Below are 17694 nucleotides of genomic sequence, written 5' to 3'. Positions count from 1 at the left end.
TGTCTCTATCTTTGTTGGACTACATATTGGCTATGCAAAACTGAATGAATACTCAACTAATAAAGAACTGCTAAAACTCTGTACCATATTATAGATGCATAAGCTCTATATTACAAGCATGTTACCTTGTCTATCCTATCCATAAGTTCCCTGGCCTTATTTAAAAGTTGCGTCCGTTTCTGTATCTTGTCGGCGAGCAGCGCGCTGGTGCGTCGTAGCTCCTCACACTTGGACTCTATGTGGTCTACTGAACTAAGGGGATCCTGCATCAGCTTCTCTCCTGTAGAAACACCGTTTATCAAGTACATATAAACATTTTCAAACAAACGACGAGATGTTCTTTACAGAAATATGTTATTTGTAGTAATTGTAGTTTCAATCAGATAATTACGTCACCCAAAAATGTGTATGCGATAAAATATTTTGCATAAACGGGGTTATTGGATTGTCTAAAGTTGCTACACCTAAACCTAAAGTATTGTGTGCAATACGTAAAAAAAGTCAGCGAACGCTACATATTTTCCAGTAAGAACCAGGAAAATTCTTCAAATTTTACTAGCGTAACACAAAGATAGTATAATTCTCTGTCTATCTTTGAAACGAGACAAACTCGGGGCAAACTTTAATGCAAATCACGTTCACGTACCATCGTCTATAACGGATGCAGCGGTATCTAGATCACAGTTGCAAAGTTTCTCGAAATCAATAGCCTCTTGAATTAAACTTTCCACTCTACTCGCCGTTTCTCCAACCTCGGTCATATCACATGCTGCCTTCAGGTGATTGTCTAAAGTAGCCTGAAAAAAACAACAAATAAAATATTTAGGTACTATAATACAAAATAACCGCTTAAAAGATGTTTTACTCAATCTAAATATATAAAAGAAGAAGCTGACTGACTGACATATCAACGCACAGCCGAAACCGCTGGTCCTAGAAATTTCAAATTTGGCACGTAGGTTTCTTATATAGTGTAGAGGAGCACTAAGAAAGGATTTTCCAAAATTCACCTCCTAAGGGGGTCAAATGGGGGTTCAAAGTTTGTATGGGGACACAAGATTAGTTTGACTATTTTATTCGAAACTTCACAGGAAGATTCCTTAAGACATATGACTGAATACGTGTTTCAGGTTTTTTGAAAATTTAACCCCTAAAAGGGTGATAAAGTCAAAAAATCAATATGGGTATCGTTTTTATGGTTTATCGGGTCGCTGATCACGATAAATACAACGTTTTTAAAATCTAACGAGGCGGAAGTGAAATACCTTCTCCCCTTTTGTGGTGCAATGGGTTTAAATATATAAAAGAAGATATTGACTGACTGATTGACATATCAATACACAGCCGAAACCGCTGGTCCTAGAGATTTCAAATTTGGCACATAGGTTCCTTACATGGCGTAGAGGAGCACTAAGAAAGGATTTTTCAAAATTCTCCTCTTAAAAGGGTGAAATGGGGGTTCAAAGTTTGTATGAGAAAACAAGATTAGTTTGACTGATTATTCGAAACTTCACAGGAGGATTCCTAAAGACATGTGACTAAATACACGTTTCAGGTTTTTTGAAAATTTGACCCCTCAAGGGGTGCAAAGGGGGTAAAGTCAAAAACACAATATGGGTATCGTTTTTATGGTTTATCGGGTCGCTGATCACGATAAATACAACGATTTTAAAATCTAATGAGGTGGAAAAGAAATTTTCTCCCCTGTTGTTGTGCAATGGGGTTAAATATCCAAAATAGCCATAAGTATAGCTTTAGTTTTTATCTTTACTTCTGGTTCAAGAGATTTCAAATTGACACGGAAGTTCCTTAGAGGAGCACTAAGAAAGGATTTTTCAAAGTTCACCTCCTAGCATGATAATTTGACAGGGGCAAGGACAGGGACAGGGCCAGGGACAGGGACAGGGACAGGGACAGGGACAGGGTTAGGGACAGGGACAGGGACAGGAACGGGATAGGGTTAGGGATAGGGATAGGGATAGGGATTGGGATTGGGATTGAGGGTAGGATAGGGATAGGGATCGGGATCGGGATAGGGATAGGGATAGGGACAGGGACAGGGACAGGGACAGGGACAGGGACGGGAACGGGATAGGGTTAGGGATAGGGATAGGGATAGGGATTGGGATTGAGGGTAGGATAGGGATAGGGATAGGGATAGTTAGGGATAGGGATAGGGATAGGGATAGGGATAGGGATAGGGGAGGGACGGGGACAGGGACGGGGACAGGGACGGGACAGGGACGGGGACAAAGATAGAGATAGGGACGGGGATAAGAATAGGGATTGGGGTCGGAATAAACGGTCGGCAATCGATATCTAGGCAGTGTAAAATGCAGGTGGCTCAGTGGGAAGCTCAGAAGGGATTAGTAAGTAGGCATCGGCGAGTATCCTGCATCCGTAATAATAATGTGCTGTAAGAAGATCATTGTTTTGCTTGCCTTTTATATGTTTACGTTTGCAATAAGTATAAGCAAAATGGAAAAAATTGTAAGCGATAATGCAAGGAAGTACTTTTTACCCTACCGACCATAGCGTCGAGATACTGGCTATGTGGGTCGTATGAAGTTTCCCCAGTATAAATATTTATATAGGTAAAATACATACATATTCGTACCTACTACCTACGCTGTGGTCGCTGTGTAACAATTCTACAATCATTGCAAGAATTTCTTTAAAAACATTAGTAATATGTGTAAGGTACAGTCAGCCAAAACCGGACCGTACAGCAAATAGATCAGTTACAATGGCCCCCCAGTCGAGAATTGCCCCGCTTTACCTTAATCGAAATAATCGCGGACAGATGTACCTACAAAGAAACCTACGGATCCAAATGAAAATCTTATTTTTTGTAAACGTTTCAATAAGAATACTTTTATTACGCGGGCGAAGCCGCGGGTAAAAGCTAGTTTGTAGCATAATACGTCACAGGGCTTAGGGTAAATAAAATTAAAAAATAAAATGACATAACAAAGAGTTTCAAAAACCGGTAAAAACCGAAAAGGAAAATAAATAAATAGTAAAATATGCACAATAAAGAACCTTCTTATGCCAATGTAACTGGCAAGTGTCGCACAAAAACTTTCTAAAATGCCATTTGATCGCTTAAAAAAAAATCATAACCTACAAATTAAATGTTGTTTACAAATGTGAGATAGGCACGTACCTAATTTATAAGTGAAATAAAAGTAAATTATATATTTTACTGAAAATGACGATCGATATTGTGTGTAATTTTAGAAAATGCCGAAAATCATTGACAAATCAAGCGTGGGTAACAACGTGTTCGCATGCATTTTGTATTGAGCACGGAAAAAGCGAATTCAAGAGAAATATTGAAAATTCCTTAACTTGTCCAGCTTGCGGCAATGAACTGAGGGACAAATTCGATGTTATACAAGCGGATCTACGTCCATGCGAGACTTTTAAGTCAATCGTCTTAGCAGGTATGCGACCAGATACTATCATGGATATAGCTATGAGAGCAATGTCATTTTGGTCATATCAAGTTGAACAAGAAACCCTTTACCAAGAAAGCTTAGCAAAGCATATGAGAGAAAAGCTCAAATGTTTGGAAGAAATCAATACATTAAATGTGCAAAAATTAAAAGCCGAATTGGAAACATGCAAACGGAAGATTTCGTCGTTGCAAGCAGAATTCCAAAAGAAAAATAAACAGGCAGAGGAGCTGAAAGCTTCTTTAGAGGACAAAAGCCGTAAAATTCAGAAATTAACTTATCAGTTGGAGGCCAAGAAGCGAAAAGACATACGGGTTGATAATTTTGAAAGTAGTAACAATCATGAAAAATGCATGGATATTTCAGATTTGGTAGTGAACAGAGCGGCATCGAATACGTCGGATGCGTTTGTATTTCGGCCGGCGAAGGACACTGACGATTCACATCGCATATGCACTCCAAAGACGCCCATGTTTGACTTTCGTAACCGCGAACGGAATAAGAAACCTCAATCGCATTTCACTTTCAGACCGTTACCTCCATAGTTTTAAGGCATGAAGGTATATTTTAGCAGTAAGTAATTAGAATTTAAAGTTGACATACCTGCATTTGTTTAAAATTTAATAAAAATGTCCTAAATTGTAGCCAGTGGTTTAATTTTGTGGAATGTTTTTGCCAAAAATTGTCGAATTGTTTTTCAGTCTCTTCTAGTTGTACTAGTAACCTGCAAATAAAGTTAATTTTAGTGGTCTATACTAATTTTTATAGGGATTATGACCCCAGCTCGCATTTAAGTTCTTTAATTAATGAATTCAACGTTAGATGGCGCTGTTACAGAGAGTAAAAATCCTGAATCGCGCTATGAACATTTTTGCTCATTAAAGTTGTTTAGTTAATGAAATCAACGTTAGATGGCGCTGTTCCAATGAGTGAAAATCCTGAATCGCGCTATCAAGATTTTTCCTGGGATAATGACCTCAACTCGGATTTAAATTCTGTAGTTAACAAATTCAATGTTAGATGGCGCTGTTCCAAGGAGTGAAAATCCTGAATCGCGCTATCAAGATTTTTCCTGGGATAATGACCCCAACTCGCATTAAAGTTTTTTAGTTAATGAAATCAACGTTAGATAGCGCTGTTCCAATGAGTGAAAATCCTGAATCGCGCTATCAAGATTTTTCCTGGGATAATGACCCCAACTCGCATTTCAATTCTGTAGTTAACAAATTCAACGTTAGATGGCGCTGTTCCAAGGAGTGAAAATCCTGAATCGCGCTATTAAGATTTTTTCAGAGATAATGACCTCAACTAGCATTAAAGTTTTTTAGTTAATGAAATCAATGTTAGATGGCGCTGTTACAGTGAGTGAAAATCCTGAATCGCGCTATCAAGATTTTTCCTGGGATAATGACCCCAACTTGCATTTCAATTCTGTAGTTAACAAATTCAACGTTAGATGGCGCTGTTCCAAGGAGTGAAAATCCTGAATCGCGCTATCAAGATTTTTCCAGAGATAAGGACCCCAACTTACATTTTTTAGTTTACAAGTACAACGTTAGATAACGCCGTTCCAAGGAGTGAAAATCCTGAATCGCGCTATCAAAATACATGTTCAACGTTAGATGGCGATATACCAACCTCTCAACAGCGGCCACATGACTTATAATATTACTAATAAACGTTAGATTTGGTTTCCTCATCTGCGTCAGCAGCTCCTCGCCTTGCGTGGTCGCTGCCGCCAGTTCCGTCTTCAACTCTTTATACCTGAAATGTAAAGACACACCTTTTTAATTAAGTTGAACTCGTGAACACCAAATGGATACGGTATGGAGGTGGACAAGTGCTCCGTTTAAATTTCTAACTTGCTTTGAAATCTCTAAGGTAAATAAATGTGAAGTTTCCAAGAATTTAAAGTCCTATGACTTCGCTCATGGTCAGTGATTATCGCTCATCTCAGGCATGAGTGAACTTGAAGGTTCAAAACCAGTTCAATATATTTTTTTTATAGCTGAATAGGTCTTCAGAAAACGAAGGGTTTTTATTTATTTATTAGTAATCCGAAAACGTGCAAGAAAGTTGGTTTTCATAAGTAAGTTCCATAACCATTGAGCTTCTATATGTTCACAAAGTTCAGGAAACTATTTTGAAGTTCAGATGAGCTACGTGACTGGAAGCCCAATAGCAGGTAACCAATTCGTCCATGTCTGAATGGTTATTATATTTATGTAAATACATACATATAGAGACAGAAGATATCGTGAATGAATGTTTAATCATATTTAAATGGCTCTAAAAACTTTAAAAAATTGCAAACATATTTATGGCTCTGTCAGTTGTAGAACTTGTAGACCTTTGCGATACTTATTTAGGCTTAGACAGCTTATTTCTTGAAGTCGTTCTCAAATTCAAATCACGATGATCCAAAATATTCACTCCATCGCATTAAGGCACTCAGCATAATGTATAATGATATGATCGAATACAAACAGTCCTCAATGCACATTGTATATGTATATTGTAAACTGTTTTAAATAGGACTAGGACGGTAAGTAATTAGGTACGTACCTAATTACGAATAGCCTCAATCATAGGTATTATATTATACATACTTACATTACACAGAAAGAAACTTTCAATTGACAGTAAAATCTAAGCCCAATGTTTTCTATTTACGCCACCTAATTGGAATGCATTCGTAAATCGCGTAACATTTGCTTGGTTCTTTATGTATGCTACATTTGATGACCCCATCTGGATGCGCTAACAAATCAAATTGTAACAAATCCCAGCCACCGATGATGTCGTTAGCAATAAAACGAATGTAACAGCCACTAACCTAGTTTCCTGGCAGTCTAATAATTCTTTGGTTTGTGTCGGATCGTTCCCCATGTCGCAATCCACTATTTCGTGCATAAAGTCGTCCAGCTTGCTTGAGATCTCTTTCATTAGTGTTGAGAACATTTCTAGGGCCTGAAATGAAAGAAAATATAATTAAGACTCAAATTATACACGTTAAACTTCCGTGAGACATATTCAAATGATTAATGAACATGTCGCAGCAATAGCGATATAATAACGTGAGTACAACCGTATTTCAATTAATCATAAGACTCAAATTATAATTTTTCTTTGCATAAAAATAATCAGGGATCGATTTTTTAAATTCAACCGCTCGCTTTAGCGGTTGCTGTGTCGTCAACAATATCTCCACACTCCACACCAATACCAAAGAGGATCAAGTATTATAGAGAATTATTGTCGAAGTAAAATATGTAATCACAGTACATAGACTGCCATCTCTTGACACAGGCTTGAAACTTTTGAACCTCAATTTTGACAATTTGGCCCATATCCTTAGCTTGATATGTGTTAAAATGTCAAATATTAATATTAGCGCCATCTAGCTGAGCGTACCCCAAAGGTGTAATGCCATCTAGGCCACCGTTCATTTTCCTGTATGGTACTGAGGTACGTTCTTTTCTTAGACTTTATCTGTCTATACGCAGTTATATATGTCTTTGCCAATACTTAGATTATCATGTCCTATCTATTTTTACAGATTTTAGAGTAACGACATTAAAAATCGACTGCCTAATTATAGGAGTGTTATATTTATAGATTTTTCTAGTTCCAGCTCATTATTTATAAAATTTTTCATGAAGACAGACTGATATTACTATATATTCTCATAATACAGCTCGAGTTCGACAACTGACGAACGCGATTTCGATTTCGGGTAGGCACTGGTGTGGTACCCGAAATCAAAAATCTTCTTTGAACCGCTGGCTTCCGTAAGCTCTATCTGAAGGGAGCTGGTTGGTAGGAAAAGACTAGCCACTTAGCGGGAGGTCTTGAACTGGGTTGAGGTAAAGCAACATCAAGCAAATACTTACTATTCTCTGTTGTATCCACTCCGCATGAGAATACTGCAGCTCTCCCCCAAGGTCCGGCGTGAGCTGCGACCGGTCGAAGTGCTCATACAACTCTTCAACCGAAGAACACACTAGCACTCGGAACCGGAACTCTTCTTTGAACAGCTTGCTGCTCACTTCCGAGAGCGCTTTCTGGAGGAAACTGGCTGGTCGGAGCACATATACTGTGTGGATGATGCCAGGGAAAAATTCCTGAAAAAATATAAGGTAAAAAGTAAGTTACTAATTTTGCAATAGCTTAATAGGTACTATAGGTAGGGTAGGGTCAGTGTTAACCATTTAGGTACTAATGTAAACTAAACCACAGATCAAATAAACTAAACTAAATGTAAACTTGTTATGTGTCAAGTACACAGCAAGCAAATAAATATATCTACGTAAAACACACATTAGGTTTGCTGTGCACCCTTCATAATAGTAGTACACGCAATCGCTTGGGAATATGTGCACTGTGTCAACTAGTATTAACCCCCCCCCACAAATCCCACAATGTCAGTGGACCAATGCCTATCGAATCAGAATTTATTTAAAACCGAGGAGAACTCCTATTCAGAAATTACTAGTTAGATGCACCTGTGATACAAGCGTATTCCGTCTGTAACATTGGCCATTGACCAAATGACCATTGTTAATCTTTTGAAAACCAACGCCGACCGTGCCTGCAGCGCTAACAGCCACCATACCGTGTATAGTCTACAATTCCTACACCTATTAGTAGTTACCTAGGAGCCAAAGCATTGTCAAAGTTATCTTTATTGCAAATAGGAAATCGAAATTTGAAATGTGGATGTTTGCAAATATAGGAAGTCAAAATTTGGAATATAGATGTGGAACGGTATACCGGCAATTTCCTAGAGATTTGAAGATGGAAATATGGATGCTGTCATTCACGACAATGTTTGCCTTGGTTGGTTCGTATTGTCATAGTCATAGCACTGTAAGTTAGATTTGTGATAATTTTGTGCGTCATCTTAAATGACACAATCTACAATACATTTACTTAGTTATATTATTGATAAGTCTGACCAAAAAGAGAAGAAATTAAAAAGTAGAAACATTGTGGTGTTATCCCTTTCAAATCAATATATGTGAGAAAACGGGACGACACGGAATCGGGATCGTAATGTTGCCACTTTTTAATTTCTACTCTTTTTGGTCAGACTGTATCTATTTTGTTAATTATGTACTACTTACTGAGATCCTTATTAATACTGTTTTGACTGAATTCCATCTGTCTTTTCTTCGGTCTATGATTATGTGGAACCCCATGTCTGCTTCTAATAATCTGAAATGAAACAAAAATACATTTTTTTGCTACAGATGCAATGTACCTATGTTTGATCACATCTCAGTCTCACAACCCTACCTAACTGTTAGCTGCATTTTTTATTTTCAAAACTTAGCTTTACTCGTACTCAAGTTATGTGTACCTACGTACTGTTAGTTTATAGAATAATTCGGTACATTATTAATGAAAAGGCTTAAAATTATAATTTATGAATTATGAAGTATTTTGCTTATGATATCACGACAAAGTTTGTTCTAGTTCGGTAATAGGTTGCGTCACGCTCACGCAGTCATGCGACTGTGTCCCACAGAACAGAACTGATAGTTACCCGAGGACGCACGCAGATAGTAAATATGCACTCCAATATGTAACTAAACCTCCGCTCACCTTACTTATTTACTTACTTACTCGACTAATCAACAGTATAGCTAACCCCCCTTTAAATACACCCCGTAAACTTGGCCTTGTGATCGTCTAGCGTGAATAAGTAGAACCCTTCGAAGTGAACCGCGATAACCTAGATCCTTTAATGAGTATCAGCTGTATTTTTGACTAATATTTAAATTTTTATTTATTTATATTTTAAAGAAGAATAAAGGTTATTGTAGCATAATAACATAGTGTTATAGAAGAGTATTTTATCAGATTTAGGCCTAGAAAGTTATATGTGAGAAAATTAATGACGTGATGAAGAAATTTTTAGTATAAAAGTTAGTGAGTGAAACATGCATGAAATAAATATTAAAAAATATTTTGGTAATCATCCACTACGCCTTATTAGTGGTCCCGGTTTGGGCAAGGGCTTGCGATTCGGTATGGGACCCCTGACCTGATCAAACCACTTTATCAGGATCCTAAGCAAGTAAGCCTGAAGGGCTATCTATCTACAAACTAACCCCTTTTTTATTTTGTTTCTTTTCACTAGCTAAACCCCCCGTTCCCCAATACTGCTAATAGATCATAACTTCTCGATCTTTCTAATGTTTTATCGAAACACCGAGCAGTTGCTAACTTTTATAAGAAATAAGTAAGTCAAACTTTTCTAAGCTTTAGACTTTCCATCAGTGAACGGCGCTCGCATGCCACTGGGCCCTATAACAAACAAATCCTTTTATTCCAAAGACAGTTTGTTTCCCTAGCCAATTTGATAGAATTTACCTTGAAAAACTAGTTAGCAACACTAAGTGTCCCGCAGCCACACCGAAAAATCAGAAATTGCTACCACAATTATTAATTTCACTCAAATAAATTAAGTAATAAGAGATTTTATAAATTACCAGTTTTATCACATATTTTAAGATAGTAAACACCACATTTAAAGTCCATTTAAACCATATAAATAGTAGTAGTTAAATTATTTCTCCACAATACACGTTGACCAATTATATTTTAAGACCAATCATAAAAGAACTCTACTTTCATAGAAATAGTGTGTGACTCTACCCTATTCCTATCGTTTTCCCTACTCTAACATATCTGAAACACAGACCCTCACTTACCATAGATCTTGTGTTCAGAATATGCACAAGTGTATCCCTACCATAAGCTGTACAGTTCAGCCAGCGAAGCTGAGATAGGCAACCTATAGGCTTGAGTTCTGATCCCCCCCTCTGCTTTTGCCCGCGGGCTAGGGTAGCAGAGAGTAGATCGCCCTATCCGTGTATATATCCAGTATTCTAGGACACACCAGTACCAGCCACATGGGAGACCCAGCTGCGATCAAACTTTACTTAGATGTGGATCGATCACAACCGAAATCCCCAGCGACCAACGCCAGCATGGACTAGAGCACCGAGTAAATAAATATAAATATATATAGGACCCCAGCCTCAAATACTGCCGACTTCAGTGAGCAAGGATTACTCCTAATGCCTTTCGTCAATCGTGAAAGTCCTCACTTCCATCTAACAGTTGGACTCTTTGAGACCGGTGAGAAAATACGCTTTTGTAAGTATAGAAAAGCGTCCAAGCCCTCCACTTGGAACAAAAAGACCCCTAGACGCCTCTTATTTGACACCGTAAGGGAAGAAGCGCCTAGCCGGACAACAGTCTGTCACAAACAATGATCTGGCTTATAACTTTCACAAAATAACCCCATAGAAAATTACTAAATTCAATTTTACTGACCAACTAAACAAACGAATGAAGTTTCCTTTACGTGCTATAATCTACGCTTAGTTTTGCAAGAATTACTCCCTACAAAACCAAACACAGACTTATCTCCAAGCACCAGCCATACATCGACCCAGTCTTTGTATTGCTTGACGGCACTCATGAAACAAAGCACAGAAAACTTCACTACACATTAATTTAAATGTAACACTACACTATAAATAGAACACTAAAATAACCCCACAACTGACAGTAAAGCAATTCCACCATAGGTCTAAGTTCAACTGTACGACGATATTGTCCCCGCACAATCAAACAGAGACATAATTTCAAAGTTTACAATCACTTAGAATAATTTCCAAGTAAAAACAAACAGAGAAATAATAGCAGAACAACTTCACTCCCCAGTAACACACGAAAGCCAGAGACACTGTTAGTCTTGTAGATATTTTAAGAATGACGCGCGTCGGCTCCCTCCGACCCTTTTATAGATTCAAATGGCGACAGAATTTGGCGACAAAAAAGCGACAATTGAGCGACAATTGAGCGACAATTGAGCGACAATTGAGCGACAAAAGAGCGACAAAAGAGCGACAAAACGGCTACAAAAGAGCGACAAGTAACAATGGATAGCCTCTAAATTACATGCATAAGAAAAAGGTCATAACTGTTTTGTTTACTAAGTCGTACGCCTTAGGCATTAATGTCCAAGACAGCTCAGCACGTACGTTTTTGCTTCTCAATAGTAACATCTGCATGACTGCACGTGTTCCAAAGTGATATAGGAATAATTTTATTGATACCTAGTTAGCGACGAAGAGTTATGTATTGCGGTTAGTATAGGTATGCAGATATTTTTTTGTTAAAGGGTTTTAGTTAGTTTTGTAGATCAAATACGCAGTAAAATATCATTTTTGTTTCTAAATGCTACATTAAACACATCCAGAAAGTATACTACTAATCATTATCAACTTTCATGACCTGTGATTGAAATCAAGACATAATATCGGAACGCTACGCAGCTGACAACTGTCAGTGTCAGTATTCCGTCCATGTGAACGTAGTTTGTTGATAAATACGTTTTTTCCAACCTGTTTTGCATCAAATAACATTGAATTTTATGAGTGAAGACGTGACTATACATGTGATAAAGCTTCACAGATATTATTTGTTAAAATATCCAATGAAATCCCAAAGAAAATATGCACCAAGAAAGTTGGTCAAGGAAAAGTTGATTCGCCGTAAGTTTTATATGTAATAACGAGTCCATTTCCTCGTCATAGACGCTTGTTCTGTTACAACTCGCCCCCAGATTGGAATTCTTTTACAAAATACAAAGTAGTTTGTAAAAAAATTCAATCTTATTTAGCAAAAGAAGCAATAAAATTGAATAAAAGAAAAATATCTCTAGATCAGTCGGAAATATCCCCCCCACTTCTAATTGTGTGGTGTGTATTCCAATACTATGCGACTGCTAGCGACTCAGTTTTGAAATCAGCTCATCAGAATCTCGACAATGAACCATGATAACCCCTTTCTCAGAGTCCACGCATCGCCAGGGATACCAGGTTGTGAATCTGATAGGTCCTATTAACCCGTTCTTGCTAGCTCGTTCCCCGGTCGCGGCGAATATTCATTCCATCCACACTGTTGGACCGGAATAATTATCGTAATAATTTCAACGAGTTCACAATAACTTCCCACGCAATTACGAAGAAACCTTTAGAGCTCTCATTGTAAGTCCAGAGCCTTCAATCTCCATTGTCGGAACTCAAACCAATTTCTCTACCTAATCACTCCAGCCACATGTTTTGGCGCATGTCTCATACTTGAATAAAATATACTGACTTAAGATCTGTTTGGATGTGTGTTTTTTTTTTTTTTTATAAAACAAACCTTAAATGACATAAGCATGTACCTCAACTTGGTACCATATCATGATCAAATGAAGAAATGATTTGATGATACTAAACTTCACATATTTGAACAAATAACAAGGAAACAAATATTGAAAAGAGCCTCGTTCTCACTAGACGATATCGGCCCTTAATTATGTCGATTGTCAAATACATCCCATTCAAGATGAGGTGTGTGGTTTTCGTATGGGTCTTATTACCTTGTGTAGTAGTAGTCACAAAAAACTACCCTTGAAATGGGTCGAATCCATTGGATTTTAACCTAACCAATAAGAATTTTATGACTAATGTGTTCCCAAAATTCCCCCCTTGTTTGTTCCCGCAAATTCCGACCAAACTAGTTTTGACCACTTTCCAGCGCTGTCTGTCCGTATCAATCCACTCATTCCATAAAAAAAAAATCATTCAAGACACACATCATTCAGTCATTCATCCCATTCAAAACATTCTTACATCTATAAACATTCATCATCTCTAAATTATTCACACACACACACACAATGTAACCATTCTTACTTCCTCATTCGCTCTTTCACTCGATCTCAACAGAAAGCCAACGCTTTTAAAAGTAATCAAAATAAAGAATAAAAATGGAAATAAAATAACATAATAACTTCAAAATTCACGTATCCCATTTTACCCCACTCTACCCTGACTCGAGGACAAAGAAAATTTCAATTTATTTATAATAGGTTTCATTTTATACATCTATATTTCATTTTTACAAAGTATTTATTAACCGCAAGAAATTTGACAATGTGTGAAAATTGTTTGATGCACATACTAAAAATAAAATGTTCGTACGAAACAAAATATTATATTTTATGGTCACATTTTAACTAGAGTCAATTACTGTAAGGACACTACCCTACTTTCAATTTTCCTGTCTTTGTTTTTTTTTTCCTGCAGTTCATAATGCAAAATTGATAGCATAAAATGCAAAAATTTAATAAAAGTAAGTACAGTCAGCTAAAAAATTAGTGGCCCTCTCTACTCCGATCTTTGTAGGATAAAAAATAAAACCGCCTTCAAAAATAAGCGCGTTACAAAACACGGAGAAACTAAAAAGCCAAAAATAATAAACCTTTCAATTCAGATTTCTTATCGTATTGCAATAAGCTAAACATCCAAATTATAAACAAATCAATTATTTTTGTAGTCGGTACCAGACCTGTTCGTCGCCTTGCTATTGCCTGTTTGCCCCACCCAACCATACACAGGCTGGTACCGACTCCAAAAATAATTGATTTGTTTATAATTTGGATGTTTAGCTTATTGCAATACGATAAGAAATCTGAATTGAAAGGTTTATTATTTTTGGCTTTTTAGTTTCTCCGTGTTTTGTAACGCGCTTATTTTTGAAGGCGGTTTTATTTTTTGTTAAAAAGTTTATTTATTTGTTGATTTTTAGTGGTTCCTAGTGATATTATATGTATCAGTCCGAATACATGTACAGTAGTGAAAATACAGTAGTTATTTTGATTTTGATTTTGATTTTGAATTATCCTTTAACTCCTAACCATTGAGGAGTTGACCTTCCATCATCAGCTCAGTTGATTTTTAGTGGTTCCTAGTGATATTATATGTATCAGTCCGAATACATGTACAGTAGTGAAAGAATTATCCTTTAACTCCTAACCATTGAGGAGTTGACCTTCCATCATCAGCTCAGCCACATAAAATTATTACCATCAGACGTAAATACTGGTGTACCTTTGAAAAATAGACTAAAAACATTACATGTGCCTATAACATTTGAAGAGTTCCCTCGATTTCTCCAGGATCCCATCATCAGACCCTGACTTGGTGCCAATGGGACCATCTCGGGGTTATACCGGTTCGATCAAAAAAAAAATTTTGAAAATCGGTCTACGATTCTCGGAGATATCGAGTAACATACATACAAAAAAAAAAAAAAAAAAAAAAAAAAAAAAAACATTCAGTCGAATTGAGAACCTCCTCCTTTTTTGAAGTCGGTTAAAAATACTGACCAAGTTATGCTTAGGATCGAGGATCTGCACTGGTGATTACCGATATCGTACAGTATACCACCCTATATAATGTAATAAATGATAACGCATAAATAATAAATATCACTGCTAACTGTAATAACTAAAATGAAAAATAGCTTATCCACCGATCTCGATTTTCCTAACGTCTACCCCAGGCAGACTAGCTACTATGATGTCCAGTTATTGTTATATTAAAATAATCTAACCATACAATGTATATCCAATACATTCTTCTTACAAAATAAAGATTTAAAAAAAAAATTGTTGTCCATATAATGAACCGACTTCTTTATCTAGATAATAAAAAAGATCCGTATTATAGATTTACATCCACCATACACCACTTTATAATCCTAGGAATGAAACTACTAAATGACAGTGAAACTTTACGATGGGCTAGCCAATAAGGCCCTTTATCACACAGATCACTATAGAAATAAAATTAATTTCAGACAAAATTTCGACTTCTACCACCCCTATAATAATAACACTGCATCTCAATAAAATTTTGAAGAAATCATGACACGTTTAAAATAATGATAATGATGATGATGATAAGAAAGAAAAATAATAATGTTCCACATAAGTTTGTCGCAATAAATAAACATTCTTTACTAAGAAGTCATTGACTTGTAACCAATGTACTCATAGAATTTACATTACACATCATGTAATGTTCATAATAAACGCATAATACAATTTTGCAAAAAAAAGTAATTGCAGTTTTGAAGTGGTTTTCATATTTTCAATTTTTTCCCGCAAAATATGATGTATCCTTAATTTTGATATGGTTTTGATATTTTTTGTAAAATATAATGTAACATCAAATTTGATGTGGTTTTGTTAAAATATATTCCCTTTTTTTTCAAACTATCTGCAAAATTTTATTTTGGTTTTAATTGCCTTATGATAAAATACAAAATGATGTCATAAGTAGGTTCAAAATACTTTTATTTGATTGGATAATAATATAACAAAATAATGAATTTTTCTTGAAACGAGCTTAAAACTTGTATTGTCCTATTCTATGTCTTCAATATTGTATAACATGCCCCGAAAGTCTTTTGTAACCTCGGGCAATTTATTCCTTCTTCATTACATTTGCAGCTGCAGCAAACTTTGCAAATTGTTAACAAACACGACAATGGGTTGAGGAACTTGGTCAAAGGTGTCTCTCTTCCTTTTTTCTCCTTCATACTTGGCTAGTTCTATGTTGGGTTCTCGAGTAGCTAATGATGATGGTTAAATCCTGCTGGCCTCCTGGTAATATTTCAAAATTTTCCAAACTATTCTCTTCTCAGTCGGTGTCATAACCCAGGACACCATGAAATCTCTTCCGAAGACACGCTGCAGACTTGATCACAATCAGCATAATCACAGAAGATCCAGTCATTTGAACACAGCAAAACTAATCAATATTTTCTTCATCTCCAAAGTCGACTCCTTATTTGTACAATAAATGGCAAGTTTTTGAAGAATACAACCTGCTTCCAGTTTTCCAAAAATATCTCTCACTTGAATTGTAAATAATGAAATACCACATTAGTAACATTAACTACTCCCTAAAACTTGTTGTAAAAACCACCTTCATTCAATTTTAAAATAATTTCCAAAAAAAAAAGTAATTTTTATTTTTATTTTTGAAAATAATAAACAAAACAAAGTCGTAAATATAAAACAAAATAAAATGGTATTTCAAAATAAAATTACAAAAAGTGAAGCAAAAGTAAGATTCGAACCCACCATCGCATGAACCTTCCCATACATTAATCCACCCCTAAACTACCTGAGCCACGAATGAGTTAAGGAACCGGTCGAATTTAGCCATCAAATAACTAACGGACGAAGGTATTTTATAAATTCCCAATTATTTTATGTAAAGTTTAAGTTTACTTGAAACATTTTGTTTTACTTAATTCACGAACATGAAATAATATGTAATGAATACTCTTATCACAAATTAAAACTTTTCTAAGTTACAAAACACATTTGAAATCTAAAATAATCAATATTGTTGAAATTTGAAGTGTTTTCAGCGCACTATTTCCGTAAAATTGTATGTAATAAGAAGGAATAATATGTAATAAAATGTCATATACAATCAGTTTCTAAAAACCATACCAAATCAATCACTGGTTCGACTAAATACTAGGTAATATTTGTTTGTATTTGTACTCACTTGCTTTGTGCATTTTTCTTGCTGAATTTTAAACACTGATCACCACTATTCACCATTGCACTTCACTGATGCTATATAATAACTATTTTAAACACTTCCTTTTCACATACAATCTGCATTTTTCTTTAGAACAATCGTCAAACACAATTTTCGATCGTAACCAATATGTTATGGCGACACTCACTTTTGTCCCTTGCGACGGCGAGATAATGCTACAAACCACTTGTATGGATAAAACAAATGCATATTCACTGAATTTGAACTAACTTACATTATTTTCTTTTCGCAAATCCGTAATGTATCCAACCTAATCTCAAATTAGCCGGCTTTTGTTTCGCACCGTAATTAACCCTCATATTTCTCTTCGTGTGATAATAAGACGTCACTAAAAATCACACGTGCTTCTACACAATCAACTACACTAATTATTGGAAGCTACACAACACTGTAATTTCTGTGAAATCGTTTATCTATAAAAATTTAATTACTTCGCACTCAGATATTCTCGTAAGGAACTGTCATTGTCATACTTAGCCGTCTTTTTTTTTCTTTTACAATTTTCCTCATGGGCGTATTTTCATTGTAAACACACTTAAGTGTTTTTGAGTAGTCGCAAATATTAAATGCGTAGGAAATTGCGTGTACGCAACTTAGATTATAGTGTGACCAGATTAAAAATATATTGTGAGATTCTTTAAGGAGTTACCAGACGGTCGGACCGCACTTGTAAGTGGACATGTGATTAGCCCTAGAGAAAAGTGAAGTAAAGTTTTGTAAATGACAACACCGGACAATAA

At 36.0% G+C, this 17694-nt stretch overlaps 1 protein-coding gene across 8 annotated transcripts in view; it reads right to left on the bottom strand.

Annotated features, from left to right (window-relative positions):
* Nucleotides 1-17694, bottom strand: part of LOC125225514 (guanine nucleotide exchange factor DBS-like) — a 180343-nt gene that overhangs the window by 76388 nt on the left and 86261 nt on the right. For all 8 annotated transcript variants that reach the window (XR_007176992.1, XM_048129269.1, XM_048129263.1 and 5 more), the window contains exons 3-9: nt 8585-8675; nt 7352-7582; nt 6295-6428; nt 5097-5222; nt 4062-4182; nt 647-797; nt 126-280 (exon numbers count right to left, since the gene is read on the bottom strand). Coding sequence is in view for 7 of the 8 variants with exons in the window: in XM_048129269.1 (XP_047985226.1) it covers nt 126-280; nt 647-797; nt 4062-4182; nt 5097-5222; nt 6295-6428; nt 7352-7582; nt 8585-8675 (1009 nt within the window). In the remaining variant the exon portion in view is untranslated. The remainder of the gene's footprint in view (nt 1-125; nt 281-646; nt 798-4061; nt 4183-5096; nt 5223-6294; nt 6429-7351; nt 7583-8584; nt 8676-17694) is intronic.

The sequence above is a fragment of the Leguminivora glycinivorella genome, chromosome 4 (genome assembly GCF_023078275.1).
Source record: "Leguminivora glycinivorella isolate SPB_JAAS2020 chromosome 4, LegGlyc_1.1, whole genome shotgun sequence".
Classification (NCBI taxonomy): Eukaryota; Metazoa; Arthropoda; class Insecta; order Lepidoptera; family Tortricidae; genus Leguminivora; species Leguminivora glycinivorella.
Note: the sequence above shows the minus strand (reverse complement) of the source record. Positions and strands in the feature narration are given on the sequence as shown.